This window comes from Pezoporus occidentalis, unplaced genomic scaffold, assembly GCF_034315485.1.
Source record: "Pezoporus occidentalis ecotype Australia unplaced genomic scaffold, CSIRO_AGI_Poc_V1 ctg18, whole genome shotgun sequence".
In the NCBI taxonomy this organism is placed as follows: Eukaryota; Metazoa; Chordata; class Aves; order Psittaciformes; family Psittacidae; genus Pezoporus; species Pezoporus occidentalis.
Window position 1 is genome coordinate 6383730 of NW_026913640.1, and position 13752 is coordinate 6397481.

At 41.6% G+C, this 13752-nt stretch overlaps 1 protein-coding gene across 4 annotated transcripts in view; it reads left to right on the forward strand.

Annotated features, from left to right (window-relative positions):
• Nucleotides 1-13752, forward strand: part of ATP8A2 (ATPase phospholipid transporting 8A2) — a 325549-nt gene that overhangs the window by 68838 nt on the left and 242959 nt on the right. For all 4 annotated transcript variants that reach the window (XM_062615166.1, XM_062615167.1, XM_062615168.1 and 1 more), the window contains 4 exons: nucleotides 617-661; nucleotides 1915-1990; nucleotides 10551-10656; nucleotides 12012-12094. In XM_062615166.1, the coding sequence (XP_062471150.1) occupies nucleotides 617-661; nucleotides 1915-1990; nucleotides 10551-10656; nucleotides 12012-12094 (310 nt within the window). The remainder of the gene's footprint in view (nucleotides 1-616; nucleotides 662-1914; nucleotides 1991-10550; nucleotides 10657-12011; nucleotides 12095-13752) is intronic.

Consider the following 13752-nt stretch of genomic DNA (forward strand, 5'->3'; position numbering starts at 1 on the left):
TTGATAGTGGTCTCAGTTGATAGCTTTCATTTTCATGTCCTGCAACATAAATGATGGGATGCAAACCTGGGGAGTACTTCACACGAAGTGAATATGATTTGCTTTCTCACATGTCTGGTCGTGATGAAAACTAAACTAAAAGTTCTAAATAATCTGACTCTTTCAGAGAGAAGATGATGCAGTCAATGGGTAGGAATTGTCAGCCATGTTTCTGTGACTTCTTCAAGTGAGACAGGATTTTATTACAACTGTAATTGTAGAGTTTAATATTCCTTGCACAGGAGGGATACTCGCTGGTTTTGTTCTGCTTCTGTCAAAAGGTTCCCTTTGAGTAGTCAGGCCAGCATTACGTTTTGAGTCTTGAATACTAGATCTTTGTTTCTGCTTAGTTTTAAAAGGTTGGTCTTAAGAAATCTGTGCAAATTAATGTTTGAGTTTCATGGTAGTTAAATTAGATACCTCAAAAGATAGAAAACTTGATTCAAATGTATGTGCAGCTGAACCCATGGTTCCAGTATATGATTGTGTGATGATGCATTGATCTTTGCCTTCTACCTATTTTTTGGTTTGCAGAGTGGAATAAATGTTGTTTTTTATCTTTTTTTCTACCACTCAGTCACTTTCCTGAGCTGGAAAGAGAACGTTCATCAGAAGACTTCAGGTAAATATATTCCAAAATGTTTATGTTCTGTATAGCAGAGTGGGAACAATCTATATAAAGACTACTTTCCAATTTGGGATTGGAAGAAGCCCAAGGGAGCAATGTGTTTGAGTAAAACGCTCTTTCAGCAGGAGCCTAATGCCAAGCTGGTGGGTGGTGATGGATCTTCTCTTCTGCTTAGAGAGATAGTGGGTGAAGGGGGGTGAGGGGTAGTCAGTGGCTGGTGTGGCTTTGATGTATACCAGTGCAGTGCTTATTTATAATTGATATTACTCTGCAATCACTAAGCTCAAACCTGACAAGGAGAAGAAAAGGAACATTATACTATGTTTTCATAATTGAACTGGAAAAAGGGCTTGATATGGAGGTGTCTCATGGCAAGAGAATCCCACTCCTCTTTATTCAGAGATTTCATGAATAGAGGTGAAGGGTCTGTCCAATTCTACAAAAAGCAGATGAAACCTAGAAGAGTTATACAGGTGTTTCTGTAGCATGTTCAGAATAACAGGAAGCTATGGAAGAGCTAGGGAGGGTTGATGTGACTTTGAATGACAAGTATAGCTAAAAACTTGAGTTCCCACACTAGAAACAGGTAGACTCTGAATGCTGTTATAAGGCCGGTTTCTGATGAACTGAGTTAGGCTTCTCCACTCGTGCAGCTCACTTTTATGATCACCTTTTAGGAAGGTGATCTGATGGGTTGCTACTTCTGCTGACATGTAATTTCTGTGGGTGCCTTTCTTATCTTCCAATATATTGCTATTTCCTTCATTGCCATCTTTTCTCTCCCAGTACACTTCTTTTCTAGTCAGTTCCGTGTAAGAGTTTCTTCCAGGTACTAACTTGGAATAGTCAAGCTTAAAATCCTCCAGGGATCAACTTGAAGCAGAACTCACTAAACAGAGAAGAAGTTTAGGGGTATTGATCTTTGATCTATTTTAAAAGTAAGTCATCTTGAAATCAGTGTATTTCAAGTACACTTAGAAGCTGTTTGTGCTACATCTGTCCCTAGGAGTTGTGTTGACACTTGGGTCTTCTTAAATATACTTTCAGGCATAGCCATTTTGGGTTTATTGCTGGTGTTCTGAAGAAATTGTTGTTAATTGTCAGCACTTTGCAATACTCATATGATCTTTTCACAACACTTGCAAGGACAGTGGAATCTCACTTTGGTTTTGCTACCTAACAAAGTAAATGTAGTCAGATAGGAAATGTTGCTACTTACATTTGCACATGCTTGTCTTGCTCTGCAGCCAGCTACCTCCTCCTACCAGTGAATCATGTGAATTTGATGACCCAAGACTGCTGCAAAACATTGAAAATGACCATGTAAGTCTACTCTTTGGATATCATGTATTTTAAATACCTTATTCTAGGTTGCTATGGGATTAAATGCTGAACAAATCTACTTGTGTGTTCAAGTTTGCTGTATGGGTGTGTCATGCAAGTGCAGAGGGGGTAAAAAGGAAACAGAATAGCTTCTTCCAATGCCTTTCTGCCCACTTGTCTTAATACTGAATTAAACAGTGGTGCTGGTATGGATACCAGCAAGCTATAAACCAGCCTCATAGATATTGGTGTATTTGAAAGATAATTTCTTGTAGCAAATAATGGTAGATAGCTTTTCTTTAGAAAAATTACAATATTTAGAGTGTTGAAATGCCCATAAATAGCATTTTTTTAAAGTAATCTAGAGCATTTCATGGTGGCTCTCATGTGAGACTTACTTGCAAACGTTGGGAATTCCAACTGTGTAAAGGATGTTAGAGGTAGGACTTAATTGCAAGTTTAAGTTTATCCTGAGACTTGGTGATTAGTAATCTCAGCCACACCGGCTGTGTCCTGAAGGGACCTAGTCCTTGGGAGGGAGACAGTGCATTGCTTGTTTGGAAACCATGCAGCTGTGAAATGTCTGAGTAGACAATTCAAGTTGCTTGCAAAATAACATGACCCTTCTCTTCTGCAGAAACTGTCTTGTGTGGGGGGATCAGGGCACTGGCAAGCACAAACTGAGCCAATTGCTCTCCTTAGACAATAGAACTGTAACTGGGCTGGTTTAGCATGAGCATCTACAACTGTTACAACATCCTGTTTGTGTGTAGCGAAGCTTTTGCTTTCTGTTTTTGCTTTACAATACCTAAGAACCTGAAATGAAGCATGGTGTAAATGCCTGAAGGAATATTTAATTGCTTTGTGTGGCACTACGTTTTCCTCAGGATGATAGAGCCTGAAGATGGCTCCTGTACTGTAGCTTTCAGAAGGGTATCCCTCCCCAGACAATGTATTGGTTTCCAGTGTGGCTTTTGTAATCAGCTGCACTGGAAGGATTTCCCACTGGGCTTCACTTGCAGCCAAGATTTGGGTTGCCTCCTCTTCAGTTGTTCTGTTCATGTATGGCTACTCATTCCGAGTGGAAGGTTACTAGCTTAGGTGTAGCATGCAGGTGAAGTGTTTGAGCTCTTTCTTGCAGGCTGTTGCTTTAGGCACCTCTATAGAACAGTGCTTTGGTACCTTAATAGACTCGGCAGAAGGGACTTACATCAAATGGGCTGTGATATGGAGTTTCTCATCTAGCCTTGAGATGGCCCCTTAACTTTGGGCTATCTCTAGGACTTTGATCCTCTCTGGCTAGAGCTTCTCCTTTGGGAGATAGATAGCTATTGTAGCAGGCAAATAAATGATTTTGGTAGCTTCCTTAGGTTTTAATTAATATAGACAGCTCAGAAGTCTTTGTTCTTTACATGTTGAACCCTTATGTGTCAAGTTTACTTTTGGCTGGCAACTTGAGTACATAAATACTGTTGTCATTGCACAGCTGACTATTAGGCTGAGCACACTGTGTGAACTCATCCCTCAGATAATAGTTGGGGAAACTTCTGGCTGGCAAGACTTAAGGGGGTATTTTGTGTAGGCCAAAGATATCTTTCAGAGCTGGACTGTACTGGAGGGGTGGATGCCACCCACAGACAAGTGGTGATGTAGCTCAAGCTGTTAGACTGTAAGGATTATGTGCAACAGTTTGCATAGAAAGTTAGGGTCTTTTTGTCAAACTGCGTCAGTGAGACAAAGGCTGGATTCCAGGGTAATGGGGGAGGAAACAGTCACATATTTCTAGCTTTTTGCATTTTAGCTGTTAAGGTATATAAACTGTTTCCTTCTACCTTAGTGCTTTAGTTTTCATAGCTAGGAAATAGCTGCAGATGCAATCTGCATGTCTGACTATCTCCACTCATTTAGTGAACTGCAGTGATAAGCACAAACTGCCTTATGGTGTTAGATGGTGCAGTCCTCACGTAAGCAATGAATTCACTTTAAACATTTGCCCTTTTGCAGCTGAAGCTGTCAATGTGATCTCTCTGAACACTCATTAAGTGCTTATTGCTCTGGTCTTGAAGATGTTTTCTTCAGTTCAGTTGCAAGTGTTAGTTTAGAGTTGTCTCAGTGCCAAGTAATTCTTTTTCCAGGTTGAAAATAAAAAATCATGTACTTGTTCTCATGAGACTATCTTCCATCTGCTAGGAAGATTGCTAGCATCCTGCATCACCTAAATTTCATAGCTCTTCTGGGCCACTGGTGTGTAAGGACTGACTGATGGCCAATTCCACACTTGAGTAACAGTCAAAGAATTATTGCCCTGTAGGAAACGTTCCAAGGAAAAATAAGCTGTCTTGAAAACATGTGGACGTTTCTCTGGGATTTTAATGTGGAAGAAAGTACCTAGATTTGTCTGCCTGTGCTTTTTCTTTGTAACAGCTTCTGTTGGATGAACTGTGCAGCTGCACCAGGAGTGTGATCACTGGCTTGTTTCTGTAGGGAAAATGGTGTAAACTCTTTTATTAGAATAAGAGGTCAGTTATTTCCTGAGAGTTAAAAGAATGTTTGATGGTCTTATCTTGGTGCTTGTGAATTGCAAATGTGCTGTGAATAAACTCGGCACAGATCTCTGTTTGCTGTGGGGTTATTTTTTTTACCCTGATGATAGGAGTGCAAGGAAGGAGGTCAAGAAGTGAAAGGATTTGAATCTCATCCTAGGCTCCTCTGTCTCCCTGGATTATCTCTGAACTTCCTCTACTAATTCCACTTTGCATACAAACTTTTTTCTGTGGCCCCCAAATTACCACTTGGGCAAGAAGCAGCAAACATGTGGTATAGCTGCAGATGCATGAATAGGTTCCGCATGCGTGATGAGTAGTTTAGCAGATGGCCAGGCAGAAGAGATAGCTGTTGTGCTCGTGTTGAGGCTTCACCTCAGTGAAAGCGATCGTTCTGGATCTCTCTAATGTGTCTGCTTGTTTTTGCGACACCTATCATCAGCTGATTCTTAATTCCTTAGGAAGGCAGAACCAGGAAAGTGTAGCACTGGTATCTGGGATGAAAACTGGAATTTAAAATACAGGAGGGGTAAAGGACCTAGGGTGGCGAGAACCTCTGGGAGGCTTTAGTTCAGAAAAGTAACAGTTTCCTGAAGACTGTCCAGACTTTCTGTTTAACAACTCACAATTGGTACAGCTTCATAAGAAATACTTTTCACTCTTCTGCTTTTGCCCTTAGTGTGCATGAGACTTTGATGCTTTTCTTTCTCTGAAGTACAATGCAGTACCTTTAATTATAGGCCCTATTTTAGTGGTTTTGAACAAGATAAGCTTGCATTTAACTCTGATATTCAAATGCTGGTTAATATTTCCTTTGAGTCTATGTCCTCCAGCCTTACCAGCTTTAATGTTCTGGAGGTGCCCAACATGGCTGGATCCTCACACTGCTCCCCAGATAGATTAATGAATAAAACAGTAGGAAGCTTGCATCTTTTTAAGATGGTGAGTCATAATTCTCTCTGGTAATGAAGTAGATAAGTATTTTTCTAGCTGTCTGTAGCAGAATGTGTCACATTTATGCAAAGGAGGAAGTTCAAATTGTTGCATTATGTCTTAATATCCCACTGCCCATTCACTTAAAAACCTGTCAGTTCTGCTCATCTGGTAATACAGTGAATGGAGGCACTGATCGGATGCTGCTGCAAATAAAAAGGGAATTGCATGTCACGCTATTTATTCAACTTCCTTGTAACTTTATCAGACTGAACAGTTGGCAGAATAATGCAGTTTGTCTTCAGAGTGAGGAGGCCCAGATAAGGACATGTGACAAATGTGCAGAGATACAGCTCTGCAGAGCAGAGATTATTCCCCAAAAGGCTGAGTTTTGACTTGGTGTCTTGTTTCCCCTGAATGAGGGGGAACACGAAAGGATGAAAACTTGTGATGAGCTTCCTGACCAATGGTCTGTACCCTGGCTGATAATGGATAATGCTGTCCCACCTAGATAGGGAAACTTTGCTTTCAGGGTAGATAATGCTTGTAGGTAACCTGGAAACTGCTTCCAGAAATATGGTACTGCGTCTTAATGAGTCTGTAGTTCTCAGTTTGTAAGGAGCAGCATGCAAAGTAAGTTTAGCCAGTGGAGTATCTCACTGGTGTAGATGGTTGTACACCAGGTACTTCATGGGTCTTTGAAAACGAGAGAAGCAATAGCTTGCACACAGGGAGGAAAAGTAGGGGGAGAATGAGAGCTGCCTGTGGACAGCTGAACAAGAGACTAAAATGTGCAAACTTTGTTCCTGCTACAGATAAATGGAAAAGGAAAAAACAGGGGGTGGGAAGAAACAGAGCTGAACTTAACAAATGAACAGGCAAGGAATGTCTCGGAGACCATCAGTAAGAGTCTGAGTACTAAAATGGCAGAAACGTGTTCTAGAAGAGGAAAGAAAATTAGCAATAAAGCAGAATCAGTTAACCTGTGGGAATTCTGTTTTGTGCTGGGGTTCAATTTGGTGTGTTGCAAGGGATATATCACCACAGAAGCCACTGATGAATTTTCTGTTCACAGCTCTGAAGCAGGAATTTGAATGCTCCGTTGTGATTCATCCAGTGCAACAAATATTATGTCAGTGCTGGAACAATATAGAAAGGAAACAAGTGACAGCTGTATGGAGGAGCTGACATGATCAGCTGGGCCTCTGGTGATCCGTTGCTATAGAATTGGAAGACTGCCATATAATACATTGTGAACTGTGAAAATACCAAGACAGCAACAAATTACATTGCTGGCTTGAAAGCAGAAATACATATACATAGGAAGGATTAAAATCTGACATTACCGGAGAAAGGTTATTTCCAGCTGTTAGAGCACATAGTATTAAAGTGTGTAAGGGGCTAGTCAAATAAGCATAAGAACACCATCAGAGGTCTGCAGCAGTGGATGCTGAAAGGAGAATCTGACAGGCTGTGCATTTTGAGATGGAGATAAAATTTTCATTGCTTTCACTGGAAATAATGGAGCAGCAGTAACCTCCTGACCAGGAATTTGCTGTGGACTTAACATTTCACACACTACTCCAGTTATATTGTATCTGTTCATTTTCTTAATACAGCCTCTGCGCTCCAGCAGGTCAAAAAATCTGTGGCTGCTACTGTTTGTGGTGTGTGACCATATAATTCAGAAGTTTCAGTATGCAGAGATAAAGGGCCTGTGTAAAACAGTTATCTCAATGTTAATGACAGAGTATATGGAGTAAAACAAGAAATAAGTATTGGATCTTCAGTCTTTTTGTTAAACTCTTTTCCTGATGTGCTTGCTTCTTTGTTTACACATGTTAACACAGAATTTGCTAGATGTTGTTGTTTTGTGGCTAACATAGTAACTTACTTCCTACTAATTAAATCTAACTATTGCCAGTGCATCCTTCTTGTACTCCATGGGCACCATATTGGAGAAAAAAAACCCAACAAAACAAACAAACCCCCCAAAATCAACAGTTTTTCCCTGTTCTTGGTCTTGTCCCTGAAATAGGATCTGGGACAGGATAAAGCTTTGAGTTTATTTCTGTCACATGGATTGGCTGGGGAGAAAAGCATTAACATGTCTGAGAGCCAGTTGTAAATGCTGCTGACCTAATTGTGAGAAATTGCATTTTCCAGGCCCCTCTAAGTGGGAAGTGGAGGGGGTTTTAATGTCTTGGTAGTTCTGTGTGATTAAAGGGTTCTAAAAAAATAACTCTGCTGCGTTTCAGATAGTAATGCTGCATATACTCTTACAAAAATACCTATAATCCAAATCTGTTACATCAGAGGATTTTTGGTGGCATGTGGTTTTCACTTGAAAAAATTTCATTTAAACATTGTAGCCTTTCTTTTGTGAAACGGCAGAAAGAGTACACCAGCAGATTAAATGACGTAGAAGCATCTTTTAACTGTTTAAGGAAACTTTGATCCTGTTTTTATTAGTATCTTATATTCTCCATCTGATCTTGGTTTTAATATTGCAATAGCAGGGTTTTGGCCCAACCTTGTTCTAACAGCTTGTTGCAATGCTCTTGATCTTTTGAGTGTTCTGTTAAGACAGAGTATGTATGTAGGCAGAAATATGCTATGCTAATGAAAACTTTTGGGAACTAGGTGATATTTCGTATGCAAAACCTCTGAGTTCGTGAAGTCAGCTAAGGCTTTCTGCAAAGGTAGAGCTGTGAAGTTCATGTCTGACTCAGTCACTGAGCAAATGGCTGATGTGACGTAAGAGATGGGTGCCACCAACTGTGGATGCTACTGATATAGCAGAGTTGGTGAAGAGGAGCATGTGTTCACTTCAGCTGTTTCAGGCAAGCGCCTTAAAGGTTTGTGTGAACTGTGGGTGAAAGTAGTATGGCAGCTTGTGAGCTGGACAGCTGAGTACCACTTCTGACTGCTGGGAGACTAGAAATGCCATGCGAGAAGCAGGGGTGGAAACGAGGGAAGAATGAGATGAGAGACTCCAAGTCACTGTAGCTGCCTGAATTTGCAGATCAGACGTTTGCTGTTTAAGTGCCAAACTGTCTTTACTAAGTTGTAGACTGTCCTGGGTTTAGCAGTAGCAGTCAATTTTTCTCCTTGGTAGCTGGTGCAGCGCTGTGTTTTGACTTCAGCCTGGGAACAGTGCTGATAATACCGATGTTTTCAGTTGTTGCTAAGTAGTGTTTACCCAAACCAAGGACTTTGTGAGGCTCATGCTCTGCCAGGGAGGAGGGGAAGCCAGGAGGAAGCAGAGACAGGACACCTGACCCAAACTGACCAAAGAGGTATTCCATACCACAGCACGTCATGCCCCGGGGGGTAACTGGGAGTTACCTGGAAGGACAGGGGCTTCTGGGTCGGACTTGTTTCTTGGTGGGTGGTATTGTATTCTCTTCCCTTGTTATTTTCTCTTACGGTTGTCATTGGTGGTAGCGGTGGTGATTTGTGTTGTACATTGGTTGCTGGACTTTTCTTGTCTCAACCCATGGGAGTTGCACTCTTGATTCTCCTCCCCATCCCTTTGGGAGTGGGGAAGGGGAGAGCCCCCGGGGGGCGTGTGTGTGTGTGTGTCTCGATTGCTTCCAGCGTGGCACCACTCACTGGGAGTGAGTGAACAAGCTGTCTGGCTAGGGTTTAAACCATGACATAGACCCAGTGTGTCTTTAAGCACTTAGGGATGGCTGGCAACTGCATTCTGTGAACAGTGTTTTATATCATGTGTTCTCATAATGCTGAATGTGTAGGGACCATTGATCAAATTTCTGCTTGGTTAGATGATGTATTCCTGTGGAAGAGCACATGATATTGCCTTCTGCTGGCTAATCAGCTGCTGTCAGCTCTGGATGTTCATCATAAATTGTGCAGTTGCAGTGATTTTAATTCTGGTGAGGTTACTGTCAATCTATTAAAAGTTGTTGTGGAAGCCACCAAAGTAGTATTTCCTGTTGCTTCATCAGCATCTTGTGGGAGACAATCTGCGTATGTGAAGCTTCTTGGATTGTTACAAAACTGATGTTTTTATATTTGGGTGTGGGGAGGGGGAAATGATCTGGCTTCCCAGCTCTCTGCAACTTGGAATCATAGAATCATAGAATAGTTAGGATTGGAAAGGACCTTAAAATCATCTATTTCCAATCCCTCTGCCATGGGCAGGGACACCTCACACTAAACCATGCCACCCAAGGCTTTGTCCAACCTGGCCTTGAGCACTGCCAGGGATGGAGCATTCACAACCTCCCTGGGCAACCCATTCCAGTGCCTCACCACCCTGACAGTAAAGAACTTCCTTCTTATAGCAAATCTAAACTTCCCCTGTTGAAGTTTTAACCTGTTGCCCCTTGCGCTATCACTACAGTCCCTAATGAAGAGTCCCTCCCAGCATCCCTATAGGCCCCCTTCAGGTACTGGAAGGATGCTATGAGGTCTCCACGCAGCCTTCTCTTCTCCAGGCTGAACAGCCCCAACTTCCTCAGCCTGTCTTCATACAGGAGGTGCTCCAGTCCCCTGATCATCCTCGTGGCCCTTCTCTGGACTTGTTCCAACAGTTCCATGTCCTTTTTATGTTGAGGACACCAGAACTGCACACAATACTCCAGGTGAGGTCTCACGAGAGCAGAGTAGAGGGGCAGGATCACCTCCTTCAACCTGTTGGTCACGCTCCTTTTGATGCAGCCCAGGATACGGTTGGCTTTCTGGGCTGTGAGTGCACACTGAAGCTAGCTCATGTTCACTTTCTCATTGACCAACACCCCCAAGTCCTTCTCCACAGGGCTGCTCTGAATCTCTTCTCTGCCCAACCTGTAGCTGTGCCTGGGGTTGCTCTGACCCATGATAAAAATGAGTAAACTGATAATGATAAAAATGAGATTTTTGTCATTAGCATTCTAGTTAATTAAAGCTGGCCCTGAACTCTGCTGTATTGATGTTCTTGGACTAGGATAACTACTGTAAATAGAGAACAATTGTTTTTTTTTTTTTCTTTTGTCTGTAGTACCTAAGGTTTTTTTCGTTAGTGAGCAGCTGTCTCTGTGTGTGTAATCTAAACCTGACTCTCCTCATGTCCTGTCTAGCCCACAGCTGTGCACATACAGGAGTTCCTCACTCTGCTGGCAGTGTGTCATACTGTTGTTCCTGAGAGACAAGGAAATAAAATAATCTACCAGGCCTCCTCTCCAGGTTGGTTGTTTCCTTTTTTTGGAAGGAATGGAGTGAGACTAGAAGTAGTTAGAAGGAAGGTCCAGAAATTTCTGTAAAGGTCACTGATTTTGAAAGCATGATGTCTCCTGTGATGCTTGCGGTAGATCTGGCATCTTCTGTTATCAGTGCATGCTGCTTTTAAATGCCCCCTACAAGAACATCAATTCCACGATGTTTTCGTAGATCTAGGTCAGGCTTACAATCTTTCTGTGTTCATGAGACCCTTTACTCTGGCCTTTCTGCAGGGGTGAGAAGCAAAAGTAAAACTTCCAGTGTGTACAGCTGATCTATGGCAAAAGTAAAATTTCCAGTGTGTACAGCTGATCTATGGAAGTATGGATTTGTTTCTGCATGAGCAGTTACTTTATCTGGCATGAGTGTGAACTATTTTTCTTGTTCCTAGTATCTTCCCATCTTGGTTTAAGCAGGTACAGGGTGCTGATACGTGACACAGTACATCTAAGAGCAGGATACTGGCCCTATTCAGGCCTGCTCTTTACCCATTTCTTCCTTGTTTTGGGTAGCACAGAGGTATTGAAGGAGGTAGGCAGGCCTAAATGTGGAACAACAGGGCCCTGCTCCCCATCAGATTTCTCTTTAACTGAGGTTGTTTCTGGAATTGCAGTAATGTATTGAATGGTGAAGCAGCATCACTTATTTATACTTCAGAGTGCTTGAAGAGTGGGATGAGGAGCCTGTGTAAGGCACCTGTGGTCAGTCACAGCGTTGATGAACTGTGGGGAGACTAAAGAGGCTGTAGAGGTGTTATGTGCATGAATTGGCACTAAATATATCTATATGGGGGTTATCCCTAATGCCACTTGCTTCTTAATGAGGCTGTTTAACTGTCTGCTAGAGCTAGAAGAGTTTGCTCTGGTTTCAGTTGTTTTTTGAGCTCTTAATGACACTTAACCAGTTCAGTCTCCAGAAGACAATGTTATATTTCTATAGCACTTGGACTTAGTACCTTTACAGGAGGAAATGGATTAAATACATGTTCTAAGAATTTAGAATAATGTAGCTTTGACCCTGGTTTGAGAATAAGTATTTCTCCTTTTTCATGTGTCCACAACAGTGGAGTTCAATGCTTCAGTAATTCAGGATGTTTTATGCAGATTATGAAGCTTGTGTAGTCGATATTGCATGGCCTTTGTAGGACTACAATGTGAACATTCTTGTGGAAGTGTGTGCAGAGCTACTCTTAACAGCCCTACAGATGGGAGAGTATGGGGAAAGGGGGTTTCTGTGTTTTGGCATTGTGGCATATTTAAGAATGGGCTTTGCAGATGTCTTCTACATACTATAGTAATCTTAAGCTTTTCTTGCATTGGCAGATGAAGGGGCCTTGGTGAAAGGAGCAAAAAAACTTGGTTATGTTTTCACAGGACGGACTCCACATTCTGTTATCATTGATGCGGTAAGTAGTAAATACGCGCAGCATGGGCTTCTAAGCTCATGCAGAACATAGATTTCTCTTGTGGTTCTGGTGAGTTTGCTTTTACAGAGCCTTTAAGATGCTATGTGGCATCCCAGGCTTCTTCAGACTGGGAAAAGTTCTTACTCTGTTTTTAGATGCAAAGTCCATTGCCCTTCTGTGTGGCATGGGCAATTGGAACTTGTGAGCTTATGTAGGAAATGACAGCAATTGTGCCTGAAGAATATTTCCGTTATCTGGGAAACACAGATGAGAACACTCACATTAGAAGGAAATTCATGTGTGTAGAGATTTTCTGACTTACCTTTAATGGTTACTGTGCTTTGAAATATTTGAGTTCTTGTCTGAAAATGGAATTTTTCTTAGTAAGATACTCTGTAGAAGATGTGTCTGCTTAACAAGCTCTGTATGCGGAAGTGTGTAATTAACAGATTAGAGCTGATGCAGGCAGTCTCAAGCTCATGGGGCTCCATTCTAACTGGATTTGCAGTCCAAGCTAAAGTGACTCCAGATTTACACAGGTGCAGCTTAGTAGGGTGCTTATTAAGAATAATGGATATATTTTTGTCCTTCTGCTCAGGTGCATTCACTTTCAAGTTTCTTGGTACACTGCCAGGCAAAGCACTTAAAACACAGCTTTTCAAGGCTTGTCACAAACTTTTAGCAGCTTCTCAGAAAACTGCTGCTTAGTTTAAGAGGAAGATCTTAGGATAAGCAGCATCATCTAGAGCTATCTAGGCTCTTCTCTGCAGGAGAACCAGGCCCACAAGAGCTAGTTTTATACTCCTCATACATACCAAGTTGGGAACATGGTCAGTCTTTAGCCAGTGATATAAATTTTCACTCTCAGATTCATGTCTTGTTGCCTGCATCAGTGGCAGTATATGTAGCATGGGTTGGAGATGACTTTTGATCTTAGTTATTGTTGAGTTGGTATGTACCTTGTAGAACATAACTACTGCAATTAGGCTTTGCTACAGCCCTTTTTTTGACAATGTATTACAGATACCACTGGAGTTCTGACACTCCAGTAACTCCTACTGCTTTTTCCATCTGCTCTACAACAGGAATGGCAAAGACAAGGTGTTTCAAAATCCTTTTCTTTCCTCAGGTTGCTCATCAACTCCAACAATAAGTTGTTGGCAATAACAGGAATTTATCCTTAGTAAATCATTTTATTTTTGCCACAAAACATATAATCTAATAGGGTTGTAAATTCAAGTAAAAGAGATAGTAAAGCAGTTCAGACAAAGGTTATTATTGTAATACCAAATCCGCACGGCATGTTTATTCGAAGTTGGAACAATGCTCACAATCTGTAGCATGTCTGTTAGCTGTTAAGAAGCAAATATGCAGATAAACTTTCAGAGCATGCTTATCATTCTGGAGTAAAACGGTAGTTCCTTGAAATAGTGTAAAAATAGTAAATGGAGGGTGCCACAGTACTGGACGTTCAAGTAAGATTAGAATGCCTTCATTAAATAGGGGTCTACATTACTTTTGCCAGGAGAGGGAGCTATTACTACGTTTTATTTGCACTTGGATGTATTGGAAAGATTGTGCTTGGCTGCCTTACGTGTTTGCACGTGTAAGAATGTACTGCAAATTATATTTATTACAGTGTTTGCTTTCTTTTGTAG